This window comes from Mustela nigripes, chromosome 6 (genome assembly GCF_022355385.1).
Source record: "Mustela nigripes isolate SB6536 chromosome 6, MUSNIG.SB6536, whole genome shotgun sequence".
Lineage (NCBI taxonomy): Eukaryota > Metazoa > Chordata > Mammalia > Carnivora > Mustelidae > Mustela > Mustela nigripes.
The window spans coordinates 1,584,122-1,606,862 of NC_081562.1; the positions used below are offsets into that span (position 1 = coordinate 1,584,122).

The 22,741-nt window shown below is 62.8% G+C and overlaps 1 protein-coding gene across 2 annotated transcripts in view; it reads right to left on the reverse strand.

Moving 5' to 3' along the window:
- TAFA5 (TAFA chemokine like family member 5) overlaps positions 1-22,741 on the reverse strand; it is a 169,651-nt gene that overhangs the window by 75,383 nt on the left and 71,527 nt on the right. The window contains exon 1 of one of the 2 annotated variants that reach the window (XM_059401762.1): positions 22,331-22,541. The exons of the other annotated variant lie outside the window; for it this stretch is intronic. Within the exon in view, the coding sequence (XP_059257745.1) occupies positions 22,331-22,421 (91 nt within the window). The 5' untranslated portion in view covers positions 22,422-22,541. Of the gene's footprint in view, positions 1-22,330; positions 22,542-22,741 lie in introns of those variants that run through there. 2 annotated transcript variants of the gene reach the window in all.

Consider the following 22,741-nt stretch of genomic DNA (forward strand, 5'->3'; position numbering starts at 1 on the left):
CCCCCAAGGACACAGCTTCTGAGGCCGGGAGCCCCTCGTCCACTGACCTGGCTGTCGGGGTGAGCTCCTGGCTCTCCACTACTGGGGTCAGGACCCTGTGACTTTGACAACCCCCACCGCCCCCTGCCCGTGCAAACACCCACATGCACACGTACGCACTCAGTGCCAGGCTCCTGCACCTGCACTCCCAGGCTTGCACTCCTGCCCATCACAAGCACACACTTCTGCCCATCACAAGCACACACTCCACCTGCACACACTCACACATGCACACACCCCCAGCCAGAAACTGGCACTCACATGCACACACGTGTGCACACTTCCACACGTGCACACTCTTGACCCCCACATGCACACTTACACATGCTCACACTCACACCCTCACATGCACACACTCCTCCATGCACATACACAACTACATGCACACCCCTCAGTCAGAAACCGACACTCACATGTGCACACACGTGCACAGATGTATGTGTATACTCAAGCCTACCATATGTGCACACTCCTACACACACAATATCACATGTCGTGCCCTCACACGCACACACTTCTACATGCACATACACACACACTCCTATCCCTTAGTCAGAAAATGCACTCCCATGTGCACACACGTGCACACTCCCAGAAGCACACACTCACGCCCCTCACACACACACGCACTTACACCTGTCACATGTGCACACTCCTATGTGCACACTCACACACACTCATACTCACACCCGCAGAAACCTGCCCTCATGCACACACTCCCACATGTGCGCTCCCATGTACACACGTGTGTGCACACACTCAGAAATTTGCACTCGTGCACACACACGACACTCTCACAGGCGTGGACACTGTCCCACTCACACAGTCACGCACAGGCTCACACTCACCCAACACCCATCTCGGTGCTGATAGTCACGCGCCCACCAGGCGCCCCCTCCTGTCCCCGCTCATGTCCCCACATCCCCCTCACCATATCCGGTCTCAAACCCCAACGCCAGGGATCCCTCTGGAGAGTACCTGAAGGGCCACACCCTCCCCTCTCTTCTGGGGGTGCCTTCCCTGCATCCACGGTGTGTGGCCACCCCAAGGTCCCTTTAGTGCCCTGGGAGCCTCGGGGCCTCCTCCCACAGCCCTCAGCCGGCAAGCAGTTCCCCGATGCCCTCAACTGCACGGATGAGTTCCACATGGCCCCGTCGTGCGGGGGTGCCCAGGGGATCGCACTCCAGACCATGAGGCCCTGTGAGGCTCGGCCCTGCCCATCGCCCCAGGGCACAGGGCCCACCCCATGTGCAGGCCCAACCCTACACCCCCGCAGGGCCCAGCGCACTTTCCCTCCCCCCCGCAGTGGATGAAACCCCATGTGCCAGCGTGTGGGCCCTGCTGGGAGCCGCTGATCTGCCGATGGGAAGGGAAGGAGGCTCTGCCCAGCCCAGACAGGCTCTGTGCTCCTGTCTCTCTGAGAGTGAGGCCAGGGAAGCCCCAGCAGGTGACCCCGGCCACAATCCCAAGGCCACTGGCAGTGGGTCCTCTGACCTCAACCCAGGCCACTCTCTGGCCATCAGCCCTCCTTCCCGCCCAGGTCCCACTGGTCAAGGCATAGGGGCCCGGCCCACAGGGATGGTCAGGGCACCCCTGGGCCGGGCATCAGGTCTGGGGACAGGGAGGGACCAAGAGTGACCACAGACCCCAGCAGCACTGGGCACAGGAGGAAGAACTGTCCCCAGCGTGGAGCCCCACGCCCAGGATGGAGTCCGTGTGCTCTGAGCCCACGTGGCCTCGGCCTGGCGCTGGGCGTCCCGGACTCCAGAGAACAAACCCCGACCTGTAGGGAAGATTTCTGCAGGGCGCCCCACCTCCGTCCGGGGTCTCACTCTTGGTTTCCGCTCAGGTCTTGATCTCGGGGCCGTGGGATCGAGCCCGGTGTCAGATTCTGCGCTGAGCTCGGAGCCCGCTTTGGATTCTCTCTCTCCCTCTGCCCCCCCGCCCCCACCAGCACGCTCACGCTCGCTCTCTGAGACAAATAAATAAATCTTTGAAAAAGTAAGAGAATCAAAAAAAATGAAAGAATGGAGATTTCTAGAAGCTGTTGCGTCTGCTGCTCAGAGCTGAACTACAGCAGCTAATGAGGACGGAAGGAACAGACGCCCATAAATAACGCTGATGAGTAAATCAGGCGTAAGAGGCCCGCCGCAGAACGGAACACGGAAGGACGGGGTGACAAGGAGACTGAGGGGCTGGGTCTCGGGCACTCGCTGAGGGTGGTCATCAGGGGGGCTGGGTCTCAGGCACTCGCTGAGGGCGGCCATCAGGGGGGCTGGGTCTCGGGCACTCGCGGTCATCAGGGGGGCTGGGTCTCGGGCACTCGCTGAGGGCGGTCATCAGGCAGTGACCTGAAATCCCGGGAACCAGCAGCCACCAGCGAAGGTGAGAGTAGACACGACCCCATCTGCGTCCGTACCCAAAAATGAGCTAACAAAATAGTACAATGCCCCGTCCACTGCTCCATGTGGGCTGAGGACCCCCATTTCTGCCCTAGGGACAGACTCCCCCCCAGTGGGGGATAGGTATCTGTTCCCCTCCTCCTGTCCAGATAGCGGACCCCCTCCTCTTTCCTGTGCTGGGGCAGGCACACACCCCCCCCCCCGCCGTGCTGGAGACAGACCCTTCCCCTCCCCCACACTGTGCCTGGGCAGACGCCCCCCTCCCCTGTGCTGGAGACAGACTCCCTCTCCTTTCCCCGCACCCCCGCAGGGGCAGACACCCCCCTTCTGCTCCCAAACACATCAGGTCACTACTACGTGCCTGGAGCACGGCCGTAGCAGCATCTCTGACCCCTAGTCCAGCGCTAGCCACTCTCAGGGGTGGGCTCAGGACAGGGGTGAGCCCCATGAAGAGAAATCATTAGAGGAATGATTTACAAAGTACGGGGCCTCACTGCAAGCGGCTCCCTTCAGGAACATTCCTCCCCAGAAGCCTGGCCCTCCGCTGGGAGGTGCTCAGCGCCCTCCCCCCCCTGACCTGACCTCGGGCAACCCTCTGGCCCCCCCGGAAGCCAAGTGATGGCGTCCTCCCCCACCTGTTGTGACGGGTGCAGTGGGGTCCCCAACAGGTGTGTCCGTGTCCTAACCCCACACGTGGGCATGAGCCCTTATGTGGACAGAGGGTCCTTCAGACGGGACCGTGTTCCCACGAAGTCATGTGGTGGGTCGCAATCCACTGTGACCCACGACCTTCTCAGAAGAGGGCAGCAGAGAGACGGACTCTGGCGCAGAGGCAGCCGCATGGCAGGACTGACACAGGAGTGACCTCAGGGCCGGGGCGGGGTCGGGGGGAGACATGGGGCGGCAGCAGCAGGAGGAAACTGGGCAGGAGAACCGCCCCCCCCCCCGAAGGAAGCTCAGCCTGACTCCGGGCCCCCAGAGCTAGAAAGAAGACGTTTCTGTTGTGTCGGCGGCTCCATGTATGGCCCTGGGCTCCAGCAGCTTTGGAAGAGTCACGGCTCTGTCCCCACTTAGGGAGTGTCCAGGTCCCGGGAGGTCCCGGGCAGGAAACACTTCATCCACCCACTTCAGGAGCCCGATGCAGCTGAACGCCGAGCAGACCTCCCCGGAAGCTGGCCCAGCGTGCACTGCACGAAGACCCCAGCCCAGGTACACCCCAGGCCTTATCCCTTTCTTCACACTCAGACAGTGTTACCACAGGCCTCGGGGCCTTCCCTAAACCTGCCCCCTTTCTTCAGGCCTCAGGCAGGCAGGCAAGTGGATTCACCCCTGCTCAGCCTCCCCTTGGTACTCACACGCCCGTCCACCCTGATGGGGCCTCCCACGCTGGACACACCACGGTGAGTGGCCACGTGTCAGGGTCCAGAATGTGTAGTCAGGGTTCAAGGAGCGTATTAAGGGCTCTCATCTACACGCCCCAAGGCCATAGTGTCTGCAGCCAAGCAAGGCGGCTCCCCCGGGCTCCTGTGCCCTCTGCTCCACCCCTGCCTTCCCACAGCACGGGGACGGTCCCTCTCTTGGTCAGACGGCTGTTCATTCACTGATGGGACCAGTTTGCTGAGAGTGGGGCCTGCCCTCCACCCAACCAGCCTCTTCTGTGTCCAGGTGGGTAAACTGAGTCAGGGAAAATGTCAAAAAGAGCCTCTGCCTTCCACAGGCATTCCTGGGCGTGCCATTCATGTTGGCGGATCTGCACCATGTGGCCGTTCAGGGTGGCGCAATCCCCATGGTGTGAGCCTAGAACACTGGGGAGCCCCCGAGCCCCACTTCCTACCATACAATGCCCTTCCCAGGGTGCCGGGCCAGAGAAATGGAGCCCTTGCTTCCCACAAACTTCCCAACATGCTGGGTGTGGGGCTCAGTTCTGGGTGGTGCTTGTCCCAAGCACACGCCTTGTGCTGTCTGACTTTGAATTGTGAAGCCTGCTGTTTCAGATCTCCATCATCGTGACATTTCCGCTAATGCTCTGTGAACTTGGCAGGATTTACGGACAGCCCTCCTGCATTCCGGGCAGTGTGGTTTACAATATTCCAATAACTGGACTTGAAACGTCGACTGCACTGAATATCAAAGGTGAGACCACAGTACAGACCCTCCTGCGAGCTCAGATGCACACGTGGTGCCTGGAAGAGGGGCTTCAGTAGACCCTCATACTCTTGTTCCTCAGGACCACAGGGAAGGTTCAAGTTCAAGTTCACTGATCACTGGAGCCATGCCCCCAAAGAGAAAGCTCCAGTGCCCTCTTGTTTGGAAGGGACGCCGTCCTGACAGCAACCAAGTGTCTCTGCGTTACTGCTCCACCACACTGACCCACTGTGGTTTCCTACTTTGCCTCTGAGTCCAGCTTAGAAGTCACCAGCCCCAGGAAGGCCCCCCCCACCCCGCCCAGGACCCTAAACACAGATCAGCTCTATGCTGCTCAGCACCTGTGTGCTCCTGCATCACACAGGCGGTGAACCAGATGTGCAAACATCCTCATCAAGGTGCGCCCCTCTGCATCCAGCCTGGACATGTCTGCACATGGACTGCTCCTCCTGCAAGCTTATGGGGCTCACCAGGCAGGGAGACCCCTGCATGGGGTTCTAGTCCTGGATGCTGAACTTGACCCCTACCTGCAGCACGATGCCCGTGCCAGACAGGAGGGTAGCCATCCCTCCTGGGATTCAGAGAGTGAACCCGTGTGCTGTGTGCACACGGCTTCAAAGCCCTTGACATCTCCCTGCTAGCTCTGCGCCCTCAGACCTGCCTGCTCCAGGATGCAGGACAAATACCTGGGACATGGCCGGTTCCACCAAGCCTGAGATCCTGAGGCAGAAAACACCCGTACGACCTTGGCTTCCTCAAACAGGCCGTGGAGACCATGGGAGGGGCCAGCAAATAAAACCACCGACTCAGGACACCCCTTATCCCAGGTACCTGGTCACCACCTTTCCAAAACTTGAAACTAAGAAGATAATCCAACCCGAAATAATCCAAACAGCCCACGTGGAAAGAATCCACCAGAGAAAAGTGGTGGAAGGGCTGGTAGTCTCCGGGTAGTGGGAAAGTCAGAACATCTGGTCATTCTTTACCTATGTTTCTACTTTTCCATTGTGAGCACGTCATATACTTAAAAGCCGATGTGATTTTATTGGTAGAGTGGACAAGATGGCTTCTGGTTCTAAAATTTCACACTTTTCTTTATTCACCCTGGCTTCAGATTCCAGAAGGAACCTCAAAGGTCCAGTCCCACTGGTTCATCCTCCTCCCAAAGAGCTGTCCCCAATAGCAGCTGGGACTGACATCTTGCTAGCTATAGCCGAAGCGTTTACCAGCTCTCCCCAATACCTTCAAATGAACCCAAATCCATGTTCCTTGTACAAGTAAGTGCCTGGCACACGTAGCTCCTAAGAATGTCCCAAACCCTGTCCATGGTCAGATACTTTGAGTCCAAACCAGGGAGCAGAACACAGCACCGACATTGCTGTGTGTTGTGCCCTAACCCCAGAGATGATGAGGAAACTGTCACTTGGCACAGAGCACCTCTGCTGTATAGAAGAGCCTTCCCTCTGCCAGAACAGACATTCCTGGAGCTACAACTTCCCGAGTCATAACAGCAAAAACCAGGGTGCTCCCACAGAAGGACCTCCCTTGTCCTACCTTCCAACATACCCATATATGCCAATGTGCACACATATACACAGGGACGTGAGGGCTGGAGACAGAGCCAGGCTTCGGGAAAGAAGGGGTAAAAAGAAGGGGGCCTTGGAAGGAGGTGTCAGACCTCACTGGGGCGTCCTGTAGAAAGAAGGGCAGGTAGGGGGCAGAAGCTGCCTGCTGGGGCGCTGAGCTGGCACTGGGTCACTCAGTTGGGGGGGCGGGCAGAAGCAGAACAGGTATTCCAGCCTCTGAGACATGCAGGTTCTCTGTGAACTGAGATCTGGATCATCAATGATCCGGATCATCGCAACCATCATCGCCACGATCACCATCACCATCTTCAACACTCATCATCAGCATCATGGTCATGAACCGTCACCATCATCAACCGTCATCAGTATCACCACCAAGAACCATCATCACCACCTTCACTACCATTACATCACCAGTACCAGTCACGACCATCGTCACCATCAGATCAGTGACCCTCACCAACCATCATTAATGACCATCACCACCATCATCACCATCGATTATCACCCTCATTACCACCACGATCAACCATCACCATTATCAATATCGTTAACCATCATCTACTATCGTTAGTCACCACCATCACCATCATGATCAGCCATCACCATCATCAACTTCGCCATCATCAACTTCACCATCAACTCTCATGAGCCGTCATCACCATCACCACCATCATCACCATCATCTTCATCGCCACTGTCATGATCGTCCACTAGCTTATTGACACCATCACCACCACAATGGTCATCCCAACATTACCACCACAGTCATCTTCTCCTCAGAAACTAAAATGCAAATGCTCTATAAAGAGAGCCCAGAGACCTTCTCCTTCCCAAAGGTACTGCTTCCTGCTCATACCCCTCAGAAGGGCCCTTAAACAGCTCCTCGCATCTCCCCAGACTGCTGCTTCTGGGAGGCTGGCAGAAGACGGGAGGGAGGAAATGGCGAGGGAAAGCAGAGACCCCAGCGGCCACCACTACCCAGGAGCTCACCCAGCTCTCGGACACTCACCTTCCGCGAGTAAACTTCGGAGATGGCAGAGGGCAGGGCCGGCCTTTCCCACTCATACTGCCATTCTTGGCATGTGGTCAGCACAGAGGCAGAAGGAAGTAAGAGGAGGACCTCTGTTGCAAAGCCACCATCCCCAGGCCACTAGAGTCCACAGTCCAATCCTCCATCAGCCTGGGAAGCCACTGAGCACCTGCTAGGGGCACCCACAGCCTCCACATGGTGCATACAGGCCACTGGTGGCAGACGTGATGTCCTGGCATCCTCTCTCCAGGGCCTCCACGTGTAGAACCCCAACATCTTCAGGGAAAAGGTGGAGGGAAGGTGCTGGGGCCTTCTCACGCCCCCACAGGATGCCCCCTGCCTACGTCCACTGCCTCATGACCCCACGGTGGGTCCCTTACTCTGCCCCACAACTCTCCAGGCTGGGGGAAACCTTTGGGGCCCCCAGCAACGGAGAGGCACTGGGGGGCCTCACAGAGGCAAGCAGGACCTCTGAGAAGCTTCCCCACCCTGCAGCATCTCCTCCTAAGAAGCCCCAAGTGGCACTTGGAGGCTGATGTCCCGCCATCACACAGGCCTGGCCCCGCTTCCTGCCGAGCTCATCACGGAGCATCGGGGACGCTGAACAGCTGGAGCCGCGGCCGCCGTCTGCCTGGGGAGCTCCTGGCCCCCTTGTCGCTGCCGCTTTGGCTTCCGGGGCAGGGCCTGCTGCTGCCCGGACAGGCTGCCCAGCTGGAGAACCATCGACCAGCCCCGGAGCCGGGAACGATGCCTGCAGTTCTAACTCAGTCTTTTCTGCTAAATGGACTCTCCTCCCCAGGACGAAGGAGAGGCCGGCCCCTCCGAGGCCCGGTTTGGATCAGCTCCGGGCGCCCGTCTGCCATGGCATCTGCGGCTGCTCCTCATGGGCATCCGGTAAAGGCACCGCCTGGCAGGGAGGTCGTGTCCTCCTTGGAAGGCCCAGCCAGGGCCAGAAACGGCAGCTGCTGGCCAACGTGCCTCTGAGCCCAGGCCTGAGAGACCGGCCCTGCCCGGCTTGCGGCCTCTGTGGCTCCTGGATCTCAGCATCCCTGGGACCCCGCAGGCTCCTCCCGGGACAGAAGGCACAGAGATGGGCACTGCCTGCTGACACACTCCAGACTGGGCCTGCCCCAGGTCCCCTGGGAAAGTGCCTTGCTGCCCAACTCAACCAGGGCTGGTGGTGCCCCTGCATGGCCACCTCCGTCAGGTGGACATCTAGGAGATCCATGCCCCTGGGCCTCTGACCCCATGCATCACAGCCCCCCTACGCGACATGGAGAAGCGGCGGCTCCACAGCCCCGACCTGCACCACGTCTGCACGGGGTCCGTCAGGGCCAGGACTGTGTGGGGCGTCTGAAGACACACGGACACGATCGAGGCCCAGCGAGGAGCGGGCATGCACAGGCCTCCCAGATCCAGCCGTCAGCCGTGTCCGCGAAGCACAGGACGTCCGCAGGTGCTGCCACCTCAGCTGCAGCGACTTTCTATAACAGCCGTGTGGAAGCGAAGACCATCCCGGAAGCTGGTGACCCTGCGGTGGGGACACGGCGGGCACCCTCACAAAACGGCCGTGACGATCAAGACCAGGAGGAATCAAAGGGCTCCGTCGGCCTCGCAAGAGAAGAGAGTGTGACCCAGACCTGTGCGCACCTGCGGATTGGGGAGGACGTGCACCATGGGCACGGGCTGGGGAGTCATCAGCGGGCCCACTCCCGGATGGGCTCCCCGGCACCTGCCGCGCATGGTGTGAGCGAGCCCAGATCCCCTGAAGGGTTGTGTGTCCCGGCGCACCCCCACCCAGGGCCTCGGAGGGGAGCATGGCCACATTCACCAGCACATTGCCGGACAACCTAGACTCAGAGTCCAAGTGTGGGACGGGGACCCGACCCATGGATCTGAGCCCATGCCAAGGAATGCGCCCGTCAAAGAGAAAGAGGCAATGCACCGTTCTGAAAGAGTTTCAGCAAATACCACTAATACCACCAGCCCGAGAGCAGGTCTACGAGCACATTCTCCTGTGTGTGCGTGTGTCCCGGGGAGAGCACGGCGGACGGCGGGGGGAGTGTGGGGTCACAGCACACCGCCTGAACCCGTCTGAGTGCGTGCAGCGTGGTGTGCCCTGCTCAAGTGTGTACGGGCGCACACACACACACACACACACACACTCACACACAGCGTGAGTGGAGATTCCTCCTGGCCTCCCGGGGGTCCTCGTGAGGGCAAGAGGAGCCCCCGAGGCTTACATGCCCAGCTTCGGGCTGCCCCGCAGGATGGGTTTGCTCTGAGCTCGGCAGCTGCCCCCCAGGCCTCCCGACCCACCTGCCACTGTCTGGGCGGTCACGGTCCCCAGCGTGGTGACACGCCAGCGGAGGGTGAGGCGGGCCCGATGCCCAGGGCCGGGGGGCACAGCGCACGGAGTCAGACCCACGGCAAACCGCGGGCTCGCGTGAACACCGGTGCATCGGGGTCGGTTCACGCCTGTGAGGGCTGCACTGCGGCACTCAGGGACGGTCCTCACGGGAGCCGCGGGGGAGGAGGCCACGGGAGGAGCGGCCACACCTCCTGCTCGGTTTTCCTCTACCCCTTAAACAACACACACAATTTCTCAAAATGGTAACAGATCAGCACCGTCCGTGCCCTTTGATGCAACCGAGAACGTGACTTTTTTCTTTCTCCCCCGCGGTAGGAGACGCGTGACATGACCCTCACGGCGTCAACCACTTCCAAGCGTAGTTCAGGGGCGTGGGGCGTATTCACTGCTGTGCCACCAACACCCCCACGGCCTCCAGAACGCCCTCGTCCTCCTGAACGGAAACCCCGGCCCCACGAAACACCACCTCTCCAGTCCCTCCCCGCCAAGACCCGGGGAGCCCACCCGACCCTCTGACTCCCGACCTGACTGCCAGGCCCCTCGCATAAGTGGCTGTTCTAGGGACGTGCGCGTTGCTTTCCGGTCAGCAGTCAGCCGGCTTTCGGGAGGGGCCCGGTCAGGACCCAGGAAGGCTGCTGCCTGTGCTCCAGGACACACACGGGGCCCAGAGCCCGCGGGGACCGGAAACAACCCACCTTGGCTCCCCAGCCCGCGTCCCCTTCTCTGAAACGACTATCTCGGGAACTTTCGGAAAAACAGCATGTTGTTTTTAATTAGATGAAAAAAATCCTACTGGCACAACATCCCTAATTTTCACAGATTAGCAGGCTTTGTGGCTCCTCGTGCTCACTCCCCTGCTAAACCGCGAAACGCAGGCGCTGCCTTCAAGATACGTTTCCAAAGCTTCGGAACGCGTCGGCTTCACACCAGAGTTAAGCTTTCTACAGTCATGCCACTAATTCCCCTGGAATCAAGCTTAAGTACAGCGGGGCGGGAGATACCAGTGTCCCTAAGACCACAAGGAAAGTTGCGTAATCACACTTAATGATCTTGTTTGCATAATCTTGCCACTTAATGAGGCTACAAGATATCAGGTACCGGAAGTTCTCATTTGTCTGCCCTGGAACTCGGCTGTCCTGGGAGACCGTCTCTGCTCTCCAAGGGTTCGGTCCTGAGCGCGCCGGCCGGACACAGAGCCGATTCACCAGGTCCCGGGATCCTCCCCAGCCCCGGGGCCTCGCGTGGGGCCCTACGCGCCTTCACCTTCGGCAGCAGCTCGCTGGCCACTGAGCAAACGCCTGTCCCCAAGCACGTCACTTCTCAGCCACTAGGACGGCCTGGGCTTCCCCGCAGAGCCCCACTTGGCCCGGAGAGCAGCTTCCGGCCCCCCTGCCCCACAGGATCCCGGGACTGCCGGGGGCACGCTGGGCCTCAGAACGGCCTCGGGTGTCCGGAAAGAGCACCCCCATGTCGCGTCCTGCACTCCCCGGCGGGCGCTGGCAGTGGCATGGGATCGCCTCTACCTGCCCCCAGGGCACAGGGCACGAAGGAATCCAGGCCGGGACCATTTGGGGAGCAGGGATTCCCCCAAACCTCCAGCTGGTCTCCTCATGGGGCCCCAGGCGGTGTTTCTGCCCGAGAAGGACTAAGGAGTATTCTTCCCATGTGGGGGCGGCGCAGGCCGAGCCGTGGGCAGCAGCTGGGAGCGTGTTCCGGGCCCCGATGTCGAAGGGACACGTTCTCCCCCTCCACCGGGTCATGGGCTCCAGGAAACACGCTCAGACGCACAGACGGGGACACGAGGCTTCATCTGCCCACACCGACGGGTAGAGCGCGCCCAGAGAGCCTTCCGGTGGGGGCAGTGCCCCGACAAGCCGAGGGTGCGCGCCCGTGCTCGGGGCCAGTGGGCTCCTCTGGGCAGAGCCGGGAATGTCCAGGAAGAAAACTCTGCTCCACCTGCCACGCCTGTCCCATGGCTTAGGGACACGCTGGACCAGGGTCCCCTGGACATGGTGGCCCGAGCTCTACATCGAGAGGTCCGTGTTCCCCTCACTACCACCTGTCATTGCACTCGACAGAGGAAACCGAGGCACAGGGGCACAAAAGCACGTCACTGAGAGGAGCGCCTACGATACGAGGAGGCCCAGGAAGGGGGGCGGCTCGGTGACTGCTGGGCCGGGAAAAGCTGGTCCCTGGTCCCATGCACGGGGCCACTCAGGAGACCACCCGGACCAGGAGACTTGCACACGACCACCGGGAGCTCTCCCACCCCACCTTCTGCAGGCTCCCCACCGGGCATCCGCGGCTCAAGGCCACGCGGCTTCAGCTTTGCCCCTCCTCCACCACTTCTGGGGACATTGCCGGACACAGGTGCAGGCCAGGCCTGCAGGGGACCGACTCCTTGCCCTACAGAGCAGGCAGGGGTGCCCCCCACTTCTTTCCAGCCAGCATGGCCTCAGCAGGCACCCCTGCCTCAGACACCACCGTGGGGGCCCAGGCCTCCCCCGTCCTCACTCACCCAGACCCCTCCATGGCCCATGTCCCCTCCCCAAGCAGTATGAGGGCTCTCTCCACAGTGCGGGCCCCTCAGAACCTTCCAGAAATCTCCTTGTCCTCCCCCATAGCACCGTGAGCTGTCCTCCAGGTAGGTGACCGCACCCAGCCTGCCAGCCTGGGGGTCCCAGGCACTCGACGACAGCCCCTGGAAGTAGGAGCCCGGGGGCAGCCAGCAATCAGGCCTGGGGCCCCCCTTCCACTCCCCAGGCTTCTGGCTGTAACGGCACTTTCCGCCCAGGAGGAACCGCCTTCCATTCTAGAAGATTCCCTACAGAAAGTGGGGTGCAGTCTCCCCATCCACACCCTCCCAGCAACAACGGGGGAAAAACTCAAAACGTAAACATTTGCGTTTTGCTCTCATCGCCAAGCCACACACTTCACGGGGAAAAAAGTCCAGGTCAACTAACAAGAGTCAGGTTGCTCCGGGAAAGCCAGGAATAAAACCAGAATCAGACGCACGTTCTTAATAACGCACCAGGTAACACAGTCAGATTAGCAAGAGCCCACACCAGTTGGAATCAAAAAGTCTTTGGGGCAGGCCAGGCTCAAATGTCAAACTGGTTTTCACAATTTTCTTTTAAAAAAAGAAAAAAATAATAATTTTCAAGGGTCATGGGCAGGTCAGCTCTCAGGGTGGCCCCGGGAGTACATGGCAGGCCCCAAGGTGGCAGGGACAGACAGTCCTAACGGCGCCGGTACCCGGGAACGCAGGACATGCAGGACGCTGTAGGCCTGTCCCTTTCCGCAAGGAGCAGCTGGGTCGATGAGAGGCAGGAAGCTGCCCGTCTCCCGCGGCCCCCAGAACTCCAGCACGAAGGGGACACTGGGCCGAGAAGGGCTGGAGCCTACAGCTCGAAGGCAGGCCCGCACAGGGCCTCTGGCCCAGGGAGAGGGCATCAGGCCGGGCCCAGGGGTGCGCTTCCTGCTACTCCAACAGGAAGGGCTAACGGTGCCCCCCAAAGACGCATCTATCCAGAACCCCAGGATGTGGGCTAATCTGGAGTCTGCGCCCTTGCAGATATGACCAAGGCTCTTGAGACGGAATCATCCGGAATCCGGGCCCTAAAGCCAGGGACAGGTGTCCTCGCACGAAATAAGAGAGATATTTAGGGGGGTGAGGAAGACCCAGGTGGAGACAGGAGAGATGGCAGCCACAAGGCGAGGAGCACCAGGGACTGCCCGGGCCGCCAGAAGCAGGAGAGACAAGCGGGAGGACCGAGAGCCTCCAGAAGGAACCAGCCCTGCCCACACCGTGGTCTAGAACGTGGCCTCCACAACCACGAGACCACAGACGGCTGCTGCGTGGGGAGCCCCGTCCGCGGTGTTTCGTGGCAGAGACCCAGGAAGCTGACGGAGACCCTGGCCGTTCCGACGTCCATCACGGAGCTGGGGTCCCCCAGCCGAGAACCTCTTTGTCCCTCGGTCCTCCCGAGGAAGGGACCAGGATTCTTCAAGCGCACCCCCATGCCTGCAGAAGTCTCCGGGGCTCACGGCGCCTGGCCATCCGACCTCCGCCCCCCGACCGCCGTCCAGCGCTCCTTGGCCCAGACGAGTCCCTGCCCTGGGCCTTGGTGGGCGCCCGGCAGACGTGCGTCCCTCCTGCTCTGTGTCCAGCACTTCCAATACCGCGGTCCTATCTAAAGGAGCCCTTCCTCCCCCCTAACAGAAAGGCAGTACCTCGGCCACAAGTAGAAGGTAGTCATAAAAGTAAACATACCGCCATTAAGATGAAAAATGCATTGTCGTGCCGTGTGTGAAACCGTCTCGGGTGCCAGCGGCGGTTCACGCCTCACTTTGGGGACCGCCGGATTTAAGGGGGAGGCTGTACGGCGTTTCCGGGCTGCTCCACCCCCCCTCCGGCCCGGGGCAGCAGCCTCTGTCCCAACCTCAGCGCAAGGGTCATCGCTCCCACAGCCCCAACACCACATGACAGCACCGCAAGCGTGTGCGCCGTCTAGGCTGTCCCCGAGTCGGAGGGGAGCAGAGCCCCAAGCCCAGGACCCCCACCCAGAGCCGGTGCGTTGGAGGTAGAGGCTCTCATGCAGGCGGGGGGTCACGCCATTCCTCTGCCTCCCCTACTGTGTCTCTTATAAGGACACCTGTCGTGGGATTTGGGGCGGGTCCTGATCCACGATGATGTCGACTCGAGACATCCTCTTAATTACAGCCACAGAGACCCTGTCCCTCTGTGAGGCTGCATCTGCAGGTTTCGCCCCCACCCCTCCCCAAGCACAGAGCCTTGCCTGCATACAGTAGGTGCTGGATATGTGCTCCGGACAGGTCTCTGCAGGCTGTCACAGAGGCGACGTGTCCTGGGAGCAGGTGCTGTGCAGGTGCCCCAGGCTCAGAAGGCTGAAGGCAGGTGTGAGGCCTCCAGAGCGGAGCTCTCTGGGAGCAGGGCCTGGCATGCCGCGTCCACAGTTGGACAAGACAGGTAACGAGTTAGTAAAACCCGTCTTCTCCAGGCAGAAAAGACCCTGCCTTCCTTCCTTCCTTCCTCCCCAGTAAGCTCCATGCCCAACAAGGAACCCAATGCAGGGCTTGAACTCATGACCCTGAGACCCAGACATGAGCTGAGACCAAGCATCGGATGCTTAACCCCCTGAGGCACCCAGGCACCCCAAAGAGCGTGCATTTCAAAGACAGAACAGCATCCTCTAATACATGGCGCTGGACCCTGCAGGGCCGAGGCTGGGCGGTTGGTCCAGGGACAGTGTCCTGGCAGGGTCCTCGCACAGCCTCCCAGAGGGCAACTCACTTGAACCTGATGGTCCCGAGCGGGTGAGGCACTTGGAAGCAAGGGGCAGGGCAGAGAGAGCCCCCTCGGGCACAGCCAGCTGCAGGACCCCGCCGTCGGGCCAGGAGACCAAGGCCCGGGACAGGCCCCGGCAGCTCCCTCCCGGCGGCCTCACCTAAGTGTGCCGCCAAGCGGGGTCTCGTGGGCAGGCAGCTTTGAGGACACCGCCACCCTGAGACCACCCGTGGCCCCCCTGCTGCCGGGACTCGGCCACACCTCGGCTCGGCTTTCCAGGACGGACACCCGCGTTCCCATGCGGGAAGGGAAACGGAGACGCCCGAGGTGAGCTCCGGGCCCCACCAGGCCTCATCCCACCCACGAGGGTCGGTGCACACAGGGCAGGTGAAGGCCGGCAGCCAGGGCCACCCTCCCTGTGCCTGAGGCCCGTGCTTGTCCCGCAGGGACAGCGGCTGCTCCAGACACGCGGCCTGGCCTTCTGCCACAATTCAGCGGCTTTGGGAGGGATGAGCCCTGACGGCCTGGGGCCCCACTGCTGGGAAGGCCAGAGAGACAAGTCCAAGGGCGTGTCTGTCTCTCTCACCCAGAGAGCTGGTGTGCGCACCGCGCTCAGCGCCTCTGACCTACGGCTGCCCTCCACCGATCATGGAGAATCCGACAGAGAGAACGGAAAGTAACTCGACACCTGCCAGGCAAAAGGAGAAACACATACACACACACACACACACCGCAGCCCAGGTGAACGGCTGGGAGCCTACGACCACTCCCGTGCAGCCCCATCCCACGGGAGGCGGGCCACTGAGGGCTCCCACCCTGGCTGCCCCGCGCACACAGCCCAGACCGGACGTGGGGCACACGTGCTTGCCGCCCGAGTCCCAGAGGTCACTTGGCCAAGACCAGGCTATGGTGTCACCGCAACATCCCACTGCGGTCAAGCCCAGGCAGCGGTCCGAGTCTCTGACGGCTGGAGAGGAGCTCCCGGTGAGGTGTTCTCAGACCTCTCAGCCAGGCCTGGAGGGGCCGGGACACGTGGCATGGACCTCCTCTCTCATTTCCTACAAAACCGTGTGCACCATGGGGTCCCGTGCTCTCAGGGATCGCCTGGAAGAGGCTGTAGGCGCCATCAGGGTCGCGCACCTGAGCACAGCAGACGCAGACCGGGCACAGTGGCCTCAGAGACACCCCACACCAGGGAAAACAATCCATGTACCCCGACGTCTTCCCCAGGCTCAGCAGGGCATGACCCTGCAGGCAGTGTGGACGCGGGAAAGCAGAATGACCCAGAGAGGCCAGGACTGGGGGGGGAGACACTGACACTTGTCCCCACCCCCCTTCCACAGAGGTGACGCCCAGCACCAGGAAGGGAGGGACTGGTTTCTCGCAGGTGGCCTTTGGGGAACGGGATGTGTCGACAGCAGGAGCCTCCCAGCTCTCTGCTCAGGCTGGGACGACACCAGCCAGCGTCCCTCGTGCCTGCAGCCGCGCCATCCGCGTCAGGGGCATCTGCCGGAGGGACGTCCGCAGGATCCCCAGCACTCGGGAACTGAGTAGCGGCCAGAAAAAGCAGGTGGGCTCAGCACTCCCGGACCCGACTCGCTGGGTCTACTTAGAGACGGTGGCCCCGCCGGGGAGAGCAGCCGTTGGCCCAGGCTGCGAGCAAGCCTGCACTCTTCCCACGGCCACGGCCATCCCTGTCCACCGGGCTGTCAGGGCCGGGTCCCTTTCCCAGGGCCCTGGCTGGGTCCCACAGTGGACCTTTGTGGATGGGTCTTGTCCCCACCCTCGGCCACCGCCTCCCCTTCTGCTGGTCCTGACGCTCCCTTCCTGTTGGGAAGCGCCCTCTGGAGAGACGGTCCTGGTGGGCACAGACGCGGGCCGGCAGTCAGCGTCCCCAGGAGGGAGGGGAGGCCTTGCCCTTTCCCTGGGCCCAGGAGCCGGGACCCAGAGTCCTGGCGATGCTGGTGACCACGGCTGAGCCCTCCTCCGCCGTGAGCGGCCGGAAAAGCTGCTGAGAGGGGCGCAGGCTGGGGGTGGACCAAGCAGAGGCAGGTGTGGGCACCCAGAGGGCTGCCGCCGAGGTCGGCTGGCCTCACCTTCCGCTACGAGGGTCTGGGCCTGGCATCTGCCCGCACCCGGAGCCACCCCAAGCACGCCCGGCCAGGCTGACAGAACTAAGGCATCGTCTGCCCACGTGTGCCGGCGAATCAGCTCGGCCCCGTGGAAGCCACACGGCCACCTGGAGCGCGGCGTGCGGTTAGAGCCCCAGCTGTCAGGCACCCCCACGGCCGCTGCAAGCTTCAGCGTCTCTGACCCGCCTGCCGTCACCTCGCCATCGGGTCCCCTAATCCCAAAGGTCACGTGCACAAGTGTGAGTGCACCAGGGCTCAGGCATGGCGTCTGCATGGATGGCAGCCAGGCCGTGTGAGGCGCGTGAGCGTGTGCGTGTGCAAGGAGCCTGGGCCGCTCCTGGGCGGGGCCCACATGGAGAAAGAAAACATGAGCGCTCGCGCTGGTGGCCGCCCCGCTGACCTCTGACCTAGCCGGGCCCCTCTGTGAAAACACCTCTTCCACAGGTGGGATGCGGCCACGCGAGGTGCGGAGCCTTCCAGAGTCTCAGCATCGCACCCCGTCAGGTGTGTCCGTGTCACTGAGCGTGTGTGCGCGTGTGTCCACAGCGGTCAGGACGTCCATCCTCCAGAGAGGCTGTGTCCAGGGAGGGATCGCGGTTACGTAGGAGGAAGACCTCGCAGCAGAGCCGGCTGGTCAGGGCCGTCACAGGGTCACCAGCGTTCGTGCGCGACACACCCAGATCCACGCATGAGAACACGCAAGGGAAGGGCAGCCAGGTGAGGGGCAGACGCACAAGCACCGGCCGCTCTCCCGTACCCGTCACGTCCGTGTAGACACTTGTCAGCTCTCCGTGAAGAAGGAAAGGGGTGGCTGCTCTGGGCCCCGGCCTTGGGCCCCTCGCAGAAGCGCTCTGCCCCCCGAGCACATGGCTGGACCGTGAACCAGGTTCACGGCGACCGTCGCAGACTCCAGACTCCACAGGGCCTCACGCATCCCCCCAGACACATGGGAACGTTCCGGCGATCCAACCGCATGGTACTCACCAGTCACGCCCACGACCAGCCGTCAGGGATATGCTGCCCCGCCCCACCCCCCGCACTCTTGCGGCCCCCAGAGACGGGCACGTGCCCCGACGTAGGCACCCCGCAGTGGGGCGGCAGACGGGCCGGCTGGGCTCTCCCACATGTGCTCGGAACGGAGCAGGCAGGGGGCCGCCGTGTGTCCAGAGCTGGCGCGGGAAGTCAGCCTGCGCTCAGCTGCTCCGCACGGGACCGCATGTGGCCCAGGACAGGCTGCGGGGCCCCCGGCGGCCGCCACCCAAGGTGTGCTGTGTGACATCCTGCTGGAAACCTCCGTTCTCTGTCTTCTGCATTGCAGCTTCCGGCTGCCGGACGCTCAGCCCCGAGACCCCGTGAAGGTGACTGTGGGTCTTATTTAAATCCTTTGTCACCAAGAAATGACAGTAAATGATAGAGGAGCGGGTTCCCTTCAACACCTCCCGATGCTGCCTGTCCCGCAGCCACATGCACTCGCCGGGCCCTCCAGGAGCCTGCTGGAGCATGGGGAGAAGCCGCCAGGCCTCGGGTGAGGTCAGGGTCATGGGGACACAGGAGAATGCTCAGTGCCCCAGGTGCAGTCCTCTTGTGCCCGGACACGCACCTGTGTCGCTGGCTCCAACAGCCCCGGGCACAGTCCCCGGCCCGGCGCTGCCGGGACCAGCATCCCTACGTGCAGGAGCTTCGCTGAGGGCCCCCCAAGCCCTCGCCAAGGCACGGGGTCTCCCACCAGACCCCAGCCCTCAGCCCGCTCGTGCCTCGGGGTCAGGCACTGGACTTGGACGTGGAGGACTGTTCTTGGTTCAACAAATGTTTCCGACGGAACCCTAGGTTCAGAAATGCGCTGTTCGTCCTCACTCTCTGCGTGTTTAGAGTGAGCTGACGGCTGCCACAAACCCAGGGACGCTCGGTGTTGGCGACTAATCCTGAGACCACATCCGCAGTCGGCGACCCGCACACAGCTGCGGCCCTTAACGGGGGCCAGTGAGGGGTGCAGACGGGGTCGAGCACGCCCCTTCCTAGCCTCGGTTCGCAGTCACCCTTCCCTCTCAGAGTCACTGACTCACGAAATGTGCGGACGTCCAGTCGCGTTTACTCAGTCTTGCTGGGAGCCCAGAGCAGCTGCCAGGCCGGTCAGGGTGCAGGGAGTGCGGGAACCGAGGCCACCCCGCCGGCGCCTATGTCCCCGGGGAGCGCTCAGCCAGAGCCGAAGACAGGCCAGGACACCGCGCTCACCCGTCTCACACACTCCCCTGCCTCAAAAGGATTTATGGAGATGGACTTCAACCTCCTGTCCACGTTCCAGAAACAAACCCACCCCACGCCTGCCCCCTGCGCGCCCCAAAGCCCCTGAAGCCTGCCATCCGAGTGGCCTGGCCTGGCTGGGCGTCCGCGCTCACGCCTCACTGCTTCTCTTTACCGCTCTGTCCCTCTTGCTGTGGCACAAAGCATCAGCACAAAAGCCGCTCTTCTGCGGGCAGGACCGTGATCTGTCGGGTGAATGAGGTGCGGGAGCGAGCTCCAAGCCAGGCTCCGGGAGAGGGAGGTGGGAAACCTGGTTCGGATTCCCGCTGCTTCCTCACCTCCGTGTTCTGAGAGCACACATAACCGAGGGGCTAAAGGCAGGGCTCCCGCCTGCCCGGACCCCGGCTCACCGTCGCAGAGGCCCTCTGCCCCCAGCCGACCGGCTGCAGTTTAAACGAGGTCCCGAGCTCCCCCAACACCCATGCGCACGCGGCATTCAGAAGCAAAACACGGCCTCCTGCGTCGCAGGGGAAGAGTCACGGTGTCCCGAAGAACAGGCAGAGAAAGAGCCGTCCTGGCCCCAGTGCAGCCCCGCATCCCGCACATGCCACGGCCACGTCTGGGGGCACGTCCAGGGGCGCTGTCTTCGGCCCTCCAGCTGCGGGAGCCAGGCCCGCTCCGACAAAGGCCGGACCAGCAGGGGCTGCAGTGAGGGAACCACAACGCACCTCCCTCTCCGGTCACAGCCTTATTCATCTTTCCAAACGGTGGGAGGCCGGCGGGCCAGAGGGGGTGCCTATGGGCCACAGGGTGGCCTGCGTCTCCACACAAAAGGTGAAGTGTGGAGAAACGGCTCCCTGGGGCCCCCATTCTTCATCCCTGAAGCCCCAGGCTCGAGGAAACAACTCTTCCCCTCATGGGCAGACAGCGAGTCTCAACTGCCTGTCGGCCCGCCTCGCCGCCTCTCTCCCTGGCCGGCAGGCTGCTGGAGCACAGTGGGCCGGTGCAGCGGCTTGCCGACCCAGAACAGTCCCGTGCCTCCGGCGCGAGGAGGGGCGGCCCCTCCAAGGGGCCACGAGGGGCAGGTCACAGGACAGGGAGGCTTCTGCCCATCCCCGAACAGCTGGGGCCACCGTTTCAAGACCCGCTAACCAGACTTCCACAAATCTTGGGACTCCCGTGGTCTGTCTGGAGGATACGGGGCCCCCGAGGACACACCTGCTCCACGGCCCCCCTGGCCTACGTACCCGCTCCTCGACCGCCTGCTAGAGCCCCGGCACGTACGTGTCTGCATCAAAGTCAACGCCCAGATCCTCTGTGAAGGGCTCTCAAGAACCCGTCCCCGCAAATACTTCCCTCCGTGAGCCGGAGGAGTCGTTTCCATGTTGGCCTGCCACGCACCCAGCCTCTCTGTACCCAGGGACAGCGGCTCTTGCCTCTTGATAAAACGAAAGTGTCCTTATGACTGGAGGCCCCAGGAGGACGGCAGTGTCCCCCAAAGAGACCAGGACCGGCCAGCTCTCACGCGGCAAGTGTGAAGCACCCAGCCTCTCGTGACCAGAGCGGACCACAGCGTCAGTCGCATGTTGAACCTCACCTTCGACATCAGGGATGCTCCCCTGCATCACAGAAACTCCCCACATAGGCGGGCACTTTCGACCTTGGGGAGAGGCAGTAAAACTTTACATGTGTTCCTTCCCACAACCCAAATACCTCCCCCCAAGAGGAGAGATCCGTGGCAAGGGTGAGGAACGGGGCACCTGAACAAGGCGCAGCTGCCCAGGGACCCGTGGCCGGTCCTCGGATCGCCCCAGCAGAGGACGCGGCTGACAACAGCCCTCTGGAGGCTTGCCAGCCCTCTGGGACCAACCCAAGGCAGAACCACCCACTCCTGAAGCAGGTCAAGGAGCCAGTGTTGGGGGGAGCTGGCCTCCAAGTTCGGGGGGGGGGGGGGGTCTCAGCGGGCCCTTTCAGGGCAGGGCCACACCTGCAGCCAAGCCCGGGGACGGCCACCTCTCTCTTAGGGACCTGGACCCAAATTAAAGGGAGGGAAACTGACATAGGCCAGTGGAGGTCACCCGGCCTGGGGCCAGCCTCCCGCACCTAACTGCTTCCCTGGACAGCCGGCAGCAGCTCACTCATTAGGCAGGGAAGCAGCTGAATGTTGCAAATCCTTCCTTTGTAAGAACCCAGAGCTAATGAGGATCTGCTGCCATTACCCAGCCACACCGGCTCCCGCCTGTGCTTCCCGCTCCCTGCTGGCCGGGGGAGCGCCAGGCAGCACTGGTGGCAAGGTGCCTGAGGGCAAGGGCACCCGACAGGCGTGGGCAGTGCGTGCAACTGCGGGGGTGGGCGGGAGTGCCTGGGTCTGCTGTTCCGCCAGGCGGGCAAGACTGAGCCCGGGCTGTCCCAGGACAGCTGCAGGACAGCCCTGCTCCTGGGCCAGGAAGTTTCCAGGAGTGCCCACCCAACCCTATTAGGACCTGGGGTGAAAGGCTCCCCTGTCTCAAAAAACCCTCCAGGCACAAAGGGACCAACCACCAAGTCTCCCCTAAACCAAGTCCCAAGAACCGGATGCAGGAGCTCTACGCTCCAGCATACTCCCGCAGGGCAAGGGGCCGCGCACTCTGCCGGCCACGTCCCTGCTCCCCCGGCCCGCAGGTCCCTGGTTCGGCCCAGGAAGGCAGCCTGGGGGACGGTGCGCTGCGATTTTGCCTCCCGCCCCGGCCCTCGCCGGTCCCCCGGCCCCGCGCCCGCCCGGCGCGCCAGCGTGGAGCGCGGGTGCCATCTACCGAGGGCCCGCGGAGAGCGGGCGAGCGCCGCTGCCAGCGGGGCCGTGTGGGGCAGGGGCCGGCGCCGCAGCCTCAGCGAGGGCTGGGGCTCCGGGCGGCGCGAGGGCGCCGAGGTCCCCGTGCCCGCCCCGCGCGGCGGGTGAGCCCCGAAGGGCCGCGCGCGGGAAGGTCCGCGCCGGGGCTCCCGGCCCGCAGTGGTGCTCGGCGAGCCCGGCGCGGGCGGCGGGGGAACGTGCCGCGGGGACAGCGTCCGGGGACCGGTCCGCGCCGGGGACAATTACCTTCTTTGAGGAACTGCGCGTGGATCACCAGGACCAGGAAGCAGCAGAGCGCGGCCCCCGCGAGTGCCCAGAGCGCCTTCAGGAGCTGCATCGCGGAGTGCCCACTCGGCCGACGCCCCCGAAGTCGCGCAGCGAAGGTTCAGGCGCCGCATCAGCGCCCCGCCGGGTGCAGCCGCCGCGGCCGCCCGCTCGCGCCCCCCATCCGCCGCCACCGCCGCGGCCGCCGCGACTGGAGGCGCCACTCCGGGCGGCGATGCGCGTCTTTCGGGCAGGGGGAGGGGAGGGGCGGGGGGCGCTGGGGAGGGGCGGCGGGGCGGGGAGGTTAGCAGAAAGTCTCCGGCCGCGGCGGCCGCCGCTCCAGCCACTCGGCCACCATCGCGGGCTGCGGGGCGCCGGGGGCCCGGGCGCAGG